Source organism: Phyllostomus discolor, chromosome X, assembly GCF_004126475.2.
Source record: "Phyllostomus discolor isolate MPI-MPIP mPhyDis1 chromosome X, mPhyDis1.pri.v3, whole genome shotgun sequence".
In the NCBI taxonomy this organism is placed as follows: domain Eukaryota; kingdom Metazoa; phylum Chordata; class Mammalia; order Chiroptera; family Phyllostomidae; genus Phyllostomus; species Phyllostomus discolor.
The window spans coordinates 94480216-94496370 of NC_050198.1; the positions used below are offsets into that span (position 1 = coordinate 94480216).

At 44.2% G+C, this 16155-nt stretch overlaps 1 protein-coding gene across 1 annotated transcript in view; it reads right to left on the reverse strand.

Annotated features, from left to right (window-relative positions):
* Nucleotides 1-422: 422 nt before the first annotated feature.
* Nucleotides 423-16155, reverse strand: part of NHSL2 (NHS like 2) — a 234318-nt gene continuing 218585 nt past the window's right edge. Inside the window, exons 6-9 of the mRNA XM_036016384.1 lie at nt 15980-16111; nt 12351-14657; nt 10504-10636; nt 423-9701 (exon numbers count right to left, since the gene is read on the reverse strand). Of these exons, the coding sequence (XP_035872277.1) occupies nt 9377-9701; nt 10504-10636; nt 12351-14657; nt 15980-16111 (2897 nt within the window). The 3' untranslated portion in view covers nt 423-9376. The remainder of the gene's footprint in view (nt 9702-10503; nt 10637-12350; nt 14658-15979; nt 16112-16155) is intronic.

The window sequence follows — 16155 nt, forward strand, 5'->3', positions numbered from 1 at the left end:
TGCCCTGTTGGATGACTTCATTGAACCAGAGAACAAAGAGGGAGAACAGCCCTGAGCACAGTTGCTAAGGCAACTTCCTTCCCTCAGGAGCCTGGCAACGGTGACAGCCCACTTCACCAGAGCTTTGCCTCACCCACAGCCCCTTGTTGTCTCCTTGAGCAGTTGAAATCAAATCCTCAAGGCAAATCCCTCGAACATGCTTTACCTGACTGTATGGCTGAGGTTCCCAACTCAGTGTGCCAGGTTTCTGCTAGACACTGTGCCCTGCATATCTATTCAGGGCTCTCAGAAGTTTATGAGAATTAGATTCCATGTGTGTGGGCCCCATACTTTTGTGGTCAGGAAAACATGCTCACAAACTGGGCTTAGTGACTGAATAAAGGCATCATTGCTAAAATGAAAACCAGAGGGAGAGACAGAAAACAATTTGAACAGAAGTTGTTTATTTTAAGAAGACACAAACAGCTCTAGCTATATAAAGAATACAATTCAATTGCTGGTAGCAAGCCAGTAAGGAATGGTTTTGTTAAAAAAGAAGAAGAAGAAGAAGAAGAAGAAGAAGAAGAAGAAGAAGAAGAAGAAGAAGAAGAAGAAGAAGAAAGAAAGAAAGACAGACTAGAAAAACCCTTTGTAATATCACCCCACAGAGGGCTCCCTTCCATTTTGTGTTGGAATTATAACAAGACTGGGATTCCAATCCTTCTTGGTTTCTGTTGCTTCTTGAAATTTTTTTTCCATGGACACATTCTCATTACTGAAGGGGTTACCTAATTTCTGCCTTCCAGTTTAGGATATTGGTTTGTAAATTCCAGTCTCCCTTATTTTCCTTAAGTGCATTGGTGGCACTCAGTGAGAATTGAACTATAGTGCTAACTTCACCAAAGTCCATCTCCTGACTGCATAATAGGACTAGCCAATCCTCCTTCCTCATTTTGCTTTTGGCAAGTGTGGCACTTTTGCTGCCTTAGAGTCAAAGGCACAAGCCTGGCTCCCTTCCTAAGCCTGGAAACCCTAAACAAAAGGCAGAAAGAAACTGTTTCATGGATGCTTTCAAATCAGGAAATCCTGAAAGTAACTCTGACTTTTTAAAACTTAGATTTCAGTGAGTGGGTAGATCCCTGGGCTCAAATGACAGATGGTAAGTTAAAGATCCTAAGAAGCAATTTGCTTAGATAGAAAAATCTGCAGCCTGAGAGGTATGTCTGAGTGACCAAGTCCTTAACGAATGAAAGTCATAGCTTTCTGTGCATTGGCCTGTTCAGAACTGCCACAGAAGAGTTTCTTCAACGGCTTCTTGGGAGAAGCCAGCACAAGCCAGTGGAAAAGATGAAAAAAGGGAAACACCTCAGGAGTCACCATAATCCCTTTCTCCTTGACCAGCCCCATCAGACCTGGACCTAGACCAGAGAACTGCTGTGAGCAGTGGGTGGGGCATGTGTGCACATGTGTGTGTGTGAGATACATATATTAGGGAATGGGGACTTCACAGTCCAGCTGGAGAAACCACGTTTGCACACACAGGCATACACCTTGTCATTCACTCATTTCTCCTCATGTTTATATGAGCAAATATGAACATGTGACTCTGAGCTTTAGACCTGCAAGTAATAACATTAGAGATAGAGATGGAGCAAGATGGAGAGAGATGTGAAGGAGCTTTAAGAAATCCTTTTAGAGGTGTAGGAAACAGGAGGTGGTAGTGTGTTGAATACCTGTTGATTTGGTGCTGCCCAGGGCATCCCAAGGAGCCCATCCCTGGGGGCAGGGACCCAGAAGGCAGGAGCTTTTGGCAGGGAAAGCTGGGGACACAGAATACCTTCTATAACTCTTGTTTTTCTTGCTAGGGCTGAGTCTAGAACAGGTCCAAATCACATTAGAAAATGGGCATGTGGGCATTCTGAGTTTTAAAACCAGTCATTGGAACCAAGAGAGTTGGGGATTTTCCTAGGGAATTGTATACTGGACTAGAGTCTCATGGCCTGAGCTACCAGACTCTCCAGAGACAGCCCTAAGCTTGTGATGGCAGTATGAGGCAGAGTGGGACAGATGAACCACAGTTTGGGGGTAATGATGGGACAAAAGAAATAAGAAAGCTCAGAAATCTATGCTTCCCTACCAACTTACCTTAAATTCGTGGAAGCAGAGGCACATTGGCTAACCTGGATAAGAGGGCCGGAGAAAACAATGAGGGTTCCTACACCAAGATAGTCAGTGAGAATGATAGATAGATAGATAGATAGATAGATAGATAGATAGATAGATAGATCATAAAGGGCACCCTACTGAAGAGTACTGGTTGGCATAAGCAGCCGTTCTCCACCCACCTCTGTGAAGACTTGTCTGACAATGTAGGACATGGAAGTTGGTGAGCCATATTATGCAGTACACAAACCAGTGATCACATGGGACAGGTCACAGAAATGCCAGTCTCAGAGGATAGTCTGGACCAAGACTCAGCAAACTATGACAAGTGGGCCAAATCCAGCCTGTGGCTTTTATGGCCCAAGAGCTAATGATTGTATTTACATGTTTAAGGTGTAAAAACACATTTTGAAAGGTCAAACAACAAAAAAGAATTTTCTACTGAGTCCATATGTGGCCCACAAAGCTTAAAATAGTTACTATCTGGCCCTTTACAAAAAAATAATTTATCAACCCCTGGTTGGGGTCTAATGATGGGGAAAATACCATCACCCTCTGAGCATTCCTGAAAAGGGAAACCAAAAAGGTCCAGGAGAATTAAAAGGAACAATGGAAATTACTGGAAATACCACTCCATACAACTAAGACAACCCTAAAGGGCCACTGCCTGCAACTCCACAGATTAATGAGGTATGCATGAACTATGGAGGGAAACCCAAAAATAGCTAGAGAGAGTTAGACTAATGAGCACTAGGCAAAGAATGTTCTGGAAAAGAGACTGCATGCAGAACTCGATATGGTTAGAGAATTCTGTTATTGTTTGATAAGATGAAGATAGAATTTGAGCCCAGGGATTGACAAAATATCAAGCTAGGTGCAGTTTCTAGGACACAACTAAGTATCTTATGAGCATGTAATAGTCTGAAAACCTCATAAAATTTAAGAAGGGAAAGATAAAGTAGATTCTAGGAAAGCCTATATTGGCTTGCTCTACTTTAAATAAACACCAATTACAAAAGTCCACACTAAAAGAAGTAGAGGCTTTTAGGGGACCGTGACAAGAGGATTCTTTGTTTTTCAAAAGAAATCACCTAAAGATTCCCTTACATAGAAAGCTTCTCTCCTAAAAATGGAATTTGATGCAAAAAATTCATTTTTCAAATAACTTTTAAGGAAAACATCCATTGTACAAAGTAGAACATGTATATTGAATTTGGAGGAAAATTAACGTTTCTAAACTGAAAATCATATTTGTCTTTGAATTCATGAACTTATAGAACTCTTGATTATTTTTCTCATATATATATATGTATATATTCACTGAAATATCTGAGAAACACGTGTCATAAAAGCAGAAGCCAGCTTTAAGTCTTCTATAAATGTAGTGCTTTAAAATGAAAAAACACTGAACCCAAAGGCAGGAGACCTGAGATTGAGGCCGGGTTCTGCCACTGTGTGACCTTGGGTGAGTTATTTAGCCTTTCTGGGCCTCAGTTCCTCATCTTTAAAATGAGAAGTTGGTCCCTTTGAGCTCTAGTATTCCATGACTACAGATAAATATAGAAATAAGATAAATACAACAATCTAGAAATAAGAAATATTCCCCAAAGTAAGATTTGGAGCCAGTAGAAAAAAGTAGCAATGAAATATAATAAAAAGAATAAAATTTTAACTACTAGCCAGAGTAAATATATCTCATTTAAAAATTAATGAAAGATTTGCAATTTACAATTGATCAGGAGAGATAAGAACATACACATTGATATTTCTTCACCATCATACATACAGAGGAGGAAATGAGTTTGGGGTGACTTGTACAATGAGCACAATGCTGTGTTTGCATGCATAACATTCTATAAAATTGGACATTAGAAAAGCTCAACACCACGTGAGGAATAAATTTCTATAAAGCTTGGCATTAAAGAGAGGCTAAGAGGAGTTAACTGGTTGTTCCAGTTCATATTTTGTTTGAGGATTTGTTGATATCAAATTCTTCTATTTAGGCAAAATCTTAAAATCGAATATACTTCTGCCAGAGCCCTTCTAGAGAACAGTAAGTAGTTGATTCAAACTGATGATTTCTTAACACCACACAACAACATGACAATATATATCACTTAGCCAGAGACTGATCACTTGTAATGATAGCAGAAATTATGGGAAGGTTGGAATCATTTGGAGAGTTGTGACTGTAGTGATCCAGGAGCTTGAAGAACTAACATCACTGGAAAAGACACACGTGCATGCGCACGTGCCCACACGCACCCTCCACCCCCCACATACCTTCCAGGGCTGCTGCTGCTGCTGCTGCTAGTCCTGGTACCATACTTTGAGAGGCACTAGTTTAGATTTGGGGTTTCACTGAACAAAATACATACCTATTTCACATAACCCATTATCTATGCAAACTCCTTTTTGCTACACATATTACAAATGTCTCAAATGTGTGTCTATAACCATTTACTAGCGTATTCCTCTATAAATCTGTTTCCAAGTCTTCTAAAACTTTTTCCATTTAATGTCGTTATTTAAGTAATTATAATTTTTGCTGCCCTTTGACAAAGGCAGCTGTTTGTACCTCTTTCCCTCTCTCTTGTCTGTTTAAATCCCTTATTATTTATAGCTGAAGTACACACAAAGGGTTTTGGGGTGATCTGGTCTCATTCTCACACCAAGCTGAAGTGATAGCACAAAACATAGATGGCGGGGAGCAGAGGCTCATGTTCAGTAAACTTGTATCTCCAATAAGTTTAATAGTCACCACCGATACTGGACGACTGACATTGATTGGACACTATTGGACACTCTCACCTTTCACAAACAGGACACATCTCCACAAACTCTTTAAATTCTGTTGTTTTTACTTGAATGATAAATATCATAAATTCTATTTGTGTAAAAATGTTAATGTACAATATGAATTATCTAGGCCTTTTTAGTGGCTTTTAGTAGCATTTCTGAGAGTCCCTTGGTTGTAGCTGTATTGAACAGCACTGGATATCAGGACAATTGAATCGACTATCAATAATTTACTATAATAATTCCAGGAGATTAATGTATTTGTCATATTCTGGAGTTAGCTGTCAGGGAATTTGGCCTTTCCATGGTGGAAAAAAAAAAAACAACACTTCTGCAACTAATTGATGCCTAAAAATTCTAAAAGTAGAATTTCATTCCTTTGGCATAAGGTTTTTTCCCCTGTTAAACTGCAAACAACCTTCAAAAGAGGTAGCATTGAACCTTATAACCTCAAAGTAAAGGAATTTATCCCTTTCCTGAGAGCACACTTTTCTTAGCTAGGAAGAGAACAAACTAGGAGGCACTCAGAAGAGTTGGTGCTGGGAAGAAGGTCTGGGAAGAATGGAGCAGAAGGAGGAGACCAAGGATCCCAATGACCAGACCTCCAACTCATTCACTATTTTGCTGATGGGCTATCCTGTCGGCATCCCTTACTAAAATGGGTACTAACTTGCCACTTGGAGCGGGTTACTTAGAAAGCAACCATGTTTTCTGATAATAATGAAGATTCTTTGACGGATATAGGCATACAAAAGTTTAGAGTAGTGGAAAAACAGATGGCAATAAAAACATCTGGTGCAACAACAGGCAGGGAGTTACCCCCAAAGTCAGAAAACCATACTTGCTCTTAGGAAGAAGATAAACTGATAGTACTTTATGGAGTGCAAATCACAGAGCCAGGACAAGGGTAAGGCACTTGCACAGCCCTGAGAGTGGGCGCCTTCTTAAATTTTGCACCCCACACGCCTCACTTACCTCACTCCAGGCCTGGCCCTGGCAAATCATATTAAACTGAAAGCTCACCGTTGTGTTACACACTTGGTGCTACTGAAAGGCTGCACTGGTAAGGAAAAGAGCCCTGACTATGAGCTCATCTTTTTAGGGAAGAGTGCATTGATGAGGAAGAAGGCAGGTGCATGGAGAAATCTGCTCAGATTGATAGGTACAGTGGGACTGAGATCCAAACCGTGTTGTCTAGAGTTAAAATGGATGTCTGGTAACATGCTTGTTGAAGCTCCTCTGTCTTTGCACATTCAAGGTGATGTCTCCAAATCAATTGGTCAGTCTGTGGTCATTAAGCTAACATGAATTAATTTGCTGCCTTGCTCTTGCCTCCTTCAAGGGTGAGTTGTTAACTACAGCTGCAGTTCACAGGGATTGTGGCTAAGGGGCAAGTTGGGGCCAGGAGGAAGTCTCAGGAGAGAGACTGAGGCAGGCAAAGGAGAGGAGACACCAGCAAAGCTTCTTGTTATGCTGAGAATGATTTGCCCTCTAGCCTCAACATCTGAACCACAAATATGTAATGAATACCCCCCAAGAGCAAAGCACTCTTAACTACCGATTAACCTCTCCTGGGGATGACTTCCTGCACTCCTGATTGGACTGCCTGCTGATATTGGTTGGAATCAGAGGAAACAAAGGGACAGAAACAACTTGAATGGAAGCTGACCTCCTGGGGCCAACTTCATGTCACTTGCACCTCTTCTGTATTCCACCTTCAGAAATTGTTATCGTTATTACTCATAATAGTAATGGTGGCAGTAGTAGGTTTTCTGAAAGCCTTTCTGGAGGGGCTCTCAGCCTCTCTTCTCCAGTCTCAGCAGAGTAGGTGCAGAAGGCAGCAAATACTGTGGTTTGTGCCTGGGTGGGAGAAAGAGTTGGTGTTATGGTAATCAAGGGGAGGAGAGAGGTTGAGTGTTACGAGTAGGAAAGATGTTCACTGTTATGTTCATTAATGATTGGTAGAAATCAAACAGTTTGGTTGCTGTTTATTGGGAAGTAGGTCCACCTCTTGCAAAACATTAAATGAATATTTCTAGTCCTCCATGTTACCTCTAACCACACAATCTCTGCCTGAAATCCTCATGTGCTAATGGGAACACCACTGGGCATTTGAGGGTTACAGTGATGTAGAAGATGTTCTCAAAATTCCAGGCATACAGAGTGTTGTAGAGGAAAGTAAGACTCAAGGTAATTGAAAAATATACAGGTGTCTGGGTATTCAGCTTAGAATCTTTTGGGGAAACCACCAGAGGTAGCAAGGTGAGGGGAGAGGCAAACCCCACTAGAAGTAGCAAACAAGAAGCTTTCAGAAAAATTGGCAGAAGTAATAAGTCCTATACTGCATGAGTCTCATACTTGGCTTTAGAGTTCAGCTATTATTAATGGTTTCCAAGGAGAAGGACCTGGCTGTCTTTTACTTCTGTTAGGCAAAAGCACAAACTCTCCTTCACTTTCCTACTGAGCAAGATGTTTACGTCTTTTGGAATTCTGAGTCTGGGACAGACAAGGGTGGCATTCATATATAAATTAAGGCCAGAAATGAATCTATTTGATTTCAGGGAAAACCCCTGAAATTAGGTCAGGTCTTTTAAACCAAATAATTTGAATACCTTCAAAAGCACCTGGAATTTTCCTGTTTATTATTTTAAGTGGCTTCTGTCTAAATCAGGGGAAAGTGCTGATTGCAAGGGAGTAGGTGGGTCTGGCCTATACTCAGAAGTCTAGAATTCAGAACTGTACCAACCAAGGGCCTAGGCCTAGGGCTTCTGTGTGAGAGGTTTAAATCTTCCCAGCACCCAGTGTGGTTTTTTAGGTGCTCTGTCCCCTGGAGTGTGGGCAGTTGTGCTAAGAGCTTGCTTCTCATTGGTGAGTAACATAGCCTATCAAAATCAAGATCTGCTTGTCTCTGGGGCAGTTTCTGCATCTTCCAGGAGGCTGACCAATGAATCTATTGGGTGGAGGGGGGTGAAGGAGGAAGGGTTCAGGGAACCCTCTTTGTGGAACAGTCTACAATTGCATGTGGCTTCTTTTTCCCTAAAAGATGGTGAACAATTACCCCTCCATTACTGGTCAGCCAGTTTTCTTTATTCAGTGCTTTGTCTGTTTCCCCCCCAGAAACCAGACATATGAAAATCCAATGAATCACTGCTCTTGCTTTGCTTAGGAAATTGAACTGACAAGAACAGTTAGTGCCTGTAAGCTTTGAGGTGGGGCTGGAGGGATCCCAATGATTGTTCCGAGGCTCCATCAGCAACCCATTTGCCCAGTTCTTACCCTCTGTCCCCACATGGTTAACAGAAAGTTGGTCAAACAGCATAAGCTAAATGGCAAAAAGTAGGCCTTTTGGGGGTATGTTATGGGCCATAGCAACTTGCAAGGCTGCCTTTTAGATTCTGGATATATCCTTTTAGTCTATACGTTCTCAGTTTCAGACCATCATAAGACTTCCTTTAAACAAAACAAAACCAACCACAAACCACACTTACTTTCTCTTTCTCTCCTCCTTGAGCCTTTCATGATGCTGTTCCTTTAGCTAATTACTTCCTGTAATGAATGTTATATGCAAATGATATGAGAGTTCTTCGAATGCAGCATAAGCTGGGCACAGATCCTAGCTATCACTGTTGACAGACACTTGAAGGATCTGAAGGCGAGAGTGCGAGTCCCCTTGGCGAGATCAGAGTGAACAAATGACTGCCTTGTTTGTTGGCTGAGCTTGGTTCATACAAAGCAACTTGACCCTGATCTTTTCAAGCTAAGGGGTTGGGGGAAGGATTTGTATGTTGTTGAAACTCATCACCCTGATCACCGTGTAGACAATCAAACTGCAAAAGGCATGAAGTTCAGGACAGAGTAACATTCATATTTTTCACAAAAGCCATACAATCAACCCCATGCCGAAATAAGTGCACACCTGCAAACCTCTAGAGGGAGAGAGCTACACCATGGTTGAAGAGGCATCAGAGTCTTCCTGTTTTTCCACAAAGCCATCAAGGCCTCACCAGGAAAATGTATCATCAGCAATGGCTCCCCAGGTCCCCAGGTTTGGCAGCCCTCAGTCTGCTCTCACACTGTGCCCCTCAGTGACAGGAGCCATGGGTGGAGCAGCCAGTCATTGTTTTAAAAGATGGCACGTGTCCTTGTATCTGAGAATTTCTTCTTAGTGCATACCACTGGCGGGAAATAAGGTAAGGAGAAGATCCATAGTCAGTAATGGCAAGATGTTAAGTATGAAACCGTAAAATGTCTGAGCATGATTAAAGTGCCTGATGACTTTAATTCTAGATAAAGTGGTCTCTCTGCTGCTGTCCAAAATGTGAGTTAAAGTAAAAGAAGTGTAGGCTCTTTTGATATGTTCATGGTTTCTTTTTAAAAACTTTTCTCTTCCCCCTTTTCTACTCAAGTTTAGTACCCTACTTGATCAACTCAGGGCTTAGGTACTGGGGCTATCGGTGGTGTCGTAGTCTTTTGAAAATTGTGCGATAATTCTCCGAGCCAGTGGGTTAGTGGTCTTCAGCAGTTCAGCTGCTGAGGGGCGGGACCTTGGAGTTGCCTTACTTCCCTTCTTCTGTAGCAAGGCCTTGAAATCATCATTTCTGCCAGCATCTAGGCTGGCACTGCCACTTGACCCTGCAGAGGCAGCTGACTCACTAATTGGAGAATCAGCTGTGTTCCTTATTGGTGAGTAGGAGCTCGGTCTGCTGCCTCCGGCAAAGGCCTCCCCGGGCTCCTTCCAGCCAAGAAGCTTTCTTTTGGACCTAAATAAGAGAAAGTTTGCTTTGAGTGAATTCATGGGGCAGACATTTCCTAAGGCTTCATATAAGTTCATGTATGCCAGTGACGTGATCTGGGAACTTCTATGCAGCAGCCTTGCAAGCAGTTGCACTCCCTACCTTTCTCTCGCTCCACTAAGTGCTTGGGATCCCTTGTCTGGTTCCTCTCCCTATACTCTTTTCAATGCCTGCAGCTGGAGTCATTGGCCTGTGCCTGTAGGCTCAGTCCTGCCCAGCTGTTGGGACTGAAGAAGAATTTAAGGAGTCAAGCTCAGTGACTGATCAAGACAGCCTGAGAACTGACCCTGCTCTAAACTGGTGCTCTAGCTCCAATAACTGGGTTATTTCCAGTTTCCTCCTCACTGAGCCCCTGCTTTGTGCCCCTTTCCAATAACTGGGTCCCCATCTGGTCCCCCCTTCACCTAAGTTCCTGCCCTGATACTTGGCCTGGTGCCCCACTTTACTTCTTGATTTTTTTTGTACAAAGAGTTCTGTAAAGGGTTAAATGTCTCCAACTGTAGACAAAGCTGTGAGAAAGCAGATGGAGCCACAATAGGCTGAGCAGTTGCTAGGAGACGAGGGGCCTCTCACTTGGCACCTGGTCCTCCCTTCCCCACCCCTCCTCCACTTCACCCAAAGATGTCAGTGAATTGGACTGCTTTCACATATGTGGGTATCTGAACTTGTCTCCAGTTTCAATTCTAATGGCTGCTTAGAGATAGCAGTCTGTCTTTTGGTATAGAAAAGGAAGACAATTACAACAGAAATTAAGGTAATTGGTCCAGACCTGTGTATCACAGTAAATAAATCTTCAGTTGTGCGTGAAGCCACAAACACGTCATCATCATCTTCTGCAATCCATTCAGCTGTTTTATCACTGATAACACTTTTCTCTTCGGTGCTGGATTCCATGGAACTCCCTAGGTATAGGAATCAGAAGGAATTACTTTGACCATGAGAGTAGGGACAAAGCACATTCTTGTCTGTATTTCATTTGATGTTCAAAGCAACTCTGGAAGAGCAGCAGGGTGGAGACTCTTAATGTCTCCATTCTGCAAAGGAACATGATGTTCAGAAGGTTAGTGATTTGGTCAAGGTGGACTGAGTGCTGAAGATCAGCCTGGGTCCCTTCTCTCTCATGCCTGGTCTGTTACAATGGGCTGCTTGAGCATTCTCTTGTTTTAAATGGGTCCTTTTTAAAAATCAAAGAGTTGAGAGAAATCTAAAGCAGTGACTCAACCACTGGGTAGGCGTGGTACCTACCTGAATTTCAGAGTGAGTCTGAGGGGTTTGAGGAAGAATATTCTAAAATTATCTCTGACTTTGATTTGTTTGAATGTTTTAGTCACAATGATCTCATTTATATTGAAAGTCCGAATCAGCTTAAGGAAGGCCATAACATTTTAATGTTTGACCCTGACTGGTGTGGCTCAGTGGATTGAGTGCCAGCCTGCAAACCAAAGAGTCACTGGTTTGATTCCCAGTCAGGGCACATGCCTGGGTTGCAGGCCAGGTCCCCAGTAGAGGGCATGTGAGAGGCAACCACACATTGATGTTTTTCTCCTCTTTCTCCCTCCCTTCCCTTCTCTCTACAAATAAATAAAAATAATAACAACAACAACAAAAAGATTTTGATGCTTGGTGTTGAGAGTTCAAAAAAGGAAGAGAAACATGGATGAACCTGGAGGACATTATGCTTAGTGAAGCAAGCCAGACACAGAAAGACAAATACTGTATGATTCCACTTACATGACGTCCTGAGAGGAGTCAGATTCAAAGACAGAAAGAAGAATGGTGGTTGCTAGGACTGAGGGGAGGGGGCAATGGAGAGTTAATGTTTAATGGGTGCAGACTTCAATTTTGCAAGATGAAAAGAGTTCTGGAGATGGATGGTGGTGATGGATGTACCAGAGTGAGTATACTTAACACAACTGAACTGTCCATGTAAAATTGGTTAATGTGGTACATTTTATGTTATGTGTATTTTGCCACAATGAAAACAAAAAGAGACAAGGAAGAAACCCCAAAAAGATGAGAAATATTATCTAACTTAGTCTTATTATTCCAGAAAGAGCTAACCATCTAAGAAAGTGAGCTCCTTTTCCTGTCGAAAGCCTGCTACTGGTAATATATTTCATTGTTTCAGAAGCCTGCAAGCCCACCATGTCACTTGAACTCAGCCTGGGAGGGTACCCAGTCTTATGCATGAAATTAAACTCAGTGTGGCTAGTGCAAAGTACTGTACAGTGAAGGAGAGAGAGAGAGAGAGAGAGAGAGGGAGAGAGAGGGAGAGAGAGAGAGAGAGATCATTCCTAGGGCAAGCATGCCTGACTAGGTAGATAGGCTCCTAAAGTCCTAGGATGCTAAGACCTAGTTTCATTTCATTACCTTGGTACTGGGGATTCCAGGGTAGACTGGCTCAAACCAAGCCTTAGAGATCTGTCCCTGGGTCAGTTCCAATCCCAAGGGCAGTGAGGCCTATTTAGAGTAACCCAAACCCTTAAGATATGCCCTTACTGACTTAGGTCATCCTGGGGTCAGGATCATGGGGCACTGGCTTCTGTCTCTGGCACTCCATTCTCAGCCTCATCTGTCCTGGTATTGAAAGGAAAAGCCAGCAGATAGTTTACTAACCCAGAGGGCTTGCCTCCCTTTCACCATCAGCATGTGGTGTTGAAGTGGTCCTTGTACCAGGTGATTGCAGGTGGTCACTGGTTGGGGGACACTTGGCATCTTCCTCCAGGGTGATGATGGGGCTGACAGGCAGCCTTGGTTCAGCCCCGTAGGCCTCCACATGAGCTGTAGGTGAGGTTAGAGGCAGGTAGAGAATGCTGGGCTTTTTTGGTACAGGAGGTGGAATCTTGCCTTTCTTCTTCTCAGTTTGTTCCTGGCTCTGGAGACTAATTCTTTCAGGCAGAGCTTTTACCTTGGAGCCCTCATCCTCTGTGCTTCCCTGGGGAGGTTGCTGTGTTCCTGAGCAGAAGGCACCAGAGGAACTGGCAAAAGGTGTGAAAACAACAGATGATGATGCTGTTGACTCCCCTGGGCTTCTGGTCTCAGGGAAGCTGAAAGACTTTGGTTTCTGTATCACGGTGTGGATGTCTGGAGGGAGTGGCCTCATGTGTTGAATTGAGCTCTTAGGGGTCATAGCCAATGTAGGTGAAGTGAGAGGGTGCTCCTCAGGGACAGATGGTGGCTTATGGACCAAGCTTGGAGGCCTTCGGGCCAGCGGGGGTTTCTCAGCTATGGGAGGTTTCATCTTTCTCTCTGGCAAGGCAAAGACTTCTCCTCCTGGTTCCTCAGCATAGTCAGGGCTCTCAACGTCATCTTCTGGCTCAGATTTGCTGACTGACCTCAGGCGAACAGAACGTAGGTCAGACTGAGTAACCATGGGCATGATTGGCTGATTGGGACTAGTTTTCTGGAGCAGCTTGGCCCCAAAATTTGTATCTGAGTGATGCCGGCTCACCTTGGTTTTGCTTCGGATAGAGATACTCATCCCAGACAGATCCAGATAGGTAGACGAGGTCAATGGGAGGTCAAATGATAGTCGTGACTTGGAAATTTTTTCCATTGGCGATGTTGGGGGTAGTGATGACTTCCTCTCAGGTACCACTGGACGCACCCGACCACTGCCACTCGGAGGGGGCAAGTGGCCCAAGGTCAAGGACATGGAGACAGTGGGTGTTGGTGTCTCCGACTGACTGGAGTATCCACTGGAGGGTGACATCAGCCCAGTGGGTCTTCCTGGGGAGGGTACCTCCCTGGCTTCTACCTCGATGGAGAGTTGTGAAGGTGTTGTAGCTCTGGAGGTAGAAGGGGAGGCAAGAGACTCTGAGCTGCCCTGAACTGGAGTACACTCAATGACCGTGGTGCCAGTGGCAGTGCTGGAGCTGGACAAGGACTGGTAGGTGTCACCAGATTTCCAGTCAGTAAGATACCAATGGTGGGAGAATTGTGTACCTTCTGGGTCTTTGAAGGTAGGCACGGCTGGGTGACCCTGGGATGAGTGATGTCCTTGGTGTTCCAAGGAGAGGCAAAGGCTCCTGGGCCTCTGATCCTTGGGTAGTGCTGACCCACCTTCTGGCTCGTCTTTGACCAGCGAGACACTGCGCATTGGCGGGGAAGGCTTCTTTTTGGCCTTCTTGAGTGAGATACTCTTGGATCTCTGCCTTCTATGCTGGGCCTCCTGTTGGGAACTAAGGGAGGCAATGTTGTCAGCACTGTTACTGCCCTCAGAACTTGTACTGGCATAAGGCAGGGCACAGGCTTCACTGGATTTCTGCTCTTCATTGTAGTCCACATCTGTGGTGCCTGAGTCTGTGGGCACAGACAATGACCGCTCCCGGAACCTGCTGGCCCCACCTGGGCCTGTCTCCATTCTTGAGGTACCACCACCAGTCAGAAGGCCAGTCTTGAAGGGTCGCTCCGATACTTGTCTTCGTTGCATAGGGTGTTCAGAATAGCCAGCTGATCCACTGCATCCTGCTGGGTTATCACGAATGACAAAGACGGTGGCAGCCTCCTTAGGAACCAGAGGTGGCAGTGTGTGCACAGAAACCCATGCATTCCCAGAGGAAGGAGGTTTTCCATTTTCATTGACTTGATTGCTGTGACTGGTGGCACTTGGAGTCATATAGGTAAAGGCATCTCCCTTCCAGGAAGCAGAGAATGTAGATTCTGTTGGTCCATTGCAAGAACTGGGGACACTATATACCATTCCCACACTTTCCATGCCAGGAGGCTTGGTGCCACCACGCACCTGGAGAGGTTCTTCCAGATTACTAGAAGGATTTCTCAGTACTGGTGAACTGAGATTTGGGAAATGAACTTCCTGACTGACTGCAACTCTTCCATGAACGCCTTCTGGAACAGAATGACTGTGCTTGATGTCTGAGCTGGTTGAGCGAGCCACCCTGCCTGTGGGGCTGTTGCTGTGACCTGGAGGAGGGAAACACAGAACATTAGTGGTGCAACCAGGGATCCCCCAGCAGCTCCCATGATGGCAGCATCAAGTTTTTGCCAAGAAACATTTGCTAACAACTTGGTCAGAATTCCTTGGTTCTTCCTTTCCACAGATGAGAATGCAGGGGAAGTTGGGTCTTTGCCCATCACGACACGGTGAGTTACAGGGTGCCCTTGAATTATCCAAATGGCTGCCAAGAACTTTCCAGCTTTGATTATTCCTTTTGGAGCTGAAGTGGCAGGTGGGGACTACCTTGTGTTTTTCCTGGGCTTTCACCCCAGGCTCATGAAACTGTCATAGACCTCAGTGTTCACCTCTCCTAAGATGAGAACAGGGGCTTTTGAACTATAAAAGACAGTGTGACTTTCAGCTCCAGCAGTGGATTTGGAGTATGCCATAGCTGGAAAGCACAAAGTGTAGTTGCATTTTTGGCACCTGTCACTTTTTAGCTTTGCCACATGAAGACTTAAGATAAGATACAGATGTGAGGGAACCATTCCTATATTCAAAATCCCCCAAGATTTCTCATACCCACAACAGTTATTACTGTTCTGTCATCATTACTATTACTACTACTGCTGTGAAAAAATTTATAGTAACAGGCACCATCTGCTGAATGCACACTATGTACCAGGCACATGGTAGGCAAATTATATACAATAACTCCAATCCTCATGACAACTCCATCAGGTTGGTATCATTATCCCCAATTTATAGTTGAAGAAGCTGAGGCTGAGAGAGGTTCCATAACTTGCCCAAGGCCTCATGCTTAAGAAATGGAGAGCCTGGGTTTGCATCCACATCTCTGGTCTGTGCTCTTTGGATGGCATTCATTTAACAGCAGAAATGGTTCTGTTAAGATGGTGCTTTTAATGATAATTTCTTCCTGTACCTACTTAAGTAAACTTGACATATATAGTTATGTTCCATTTATAATGAGAAACAATAACATAATACATTTATAGCCTGGGCCACCGGCTCTTCATGTTTGGTTGCTCCCCTTGACCAAAGGCCCTTGGTTATCTTTACTGGAGACCTGGCCCACAACCCAAGCATGTGCCCTGACTGGGAATTGAACCAGCAGCCCTTTGGTTCACAGGCCAGTGCTCAGTCCACTGAGCTATACCAGCCAGGGTCCCTTTGTTATCTTTAATTACCACATTGGCTTTTTCAGAATATCCAAAGCCCGCCCCCTCAAATTATTCCTGTTCCCCATCACCACAATACCACCCAGGTGGCAGGATTGGAGGAAGTGAGCAAGGGGAAGGGTCTGGGGGATCAGCTGTGGTGGGGTCACCTTGGTCTCGCTGAGAAAAGTTAGAGAATCCAATAATGGTCCGCCTCCGCCTCAGGGTGGACTTGGGGTTCACGGCTGTCTCTGTATTAAACAATGAGTGTCGCAAACTTGCATGTTTATCAAACTGCTGCCCTGTAGCCAAAATAAAGACACTTGGATGCATCTTGGTTTCTGTT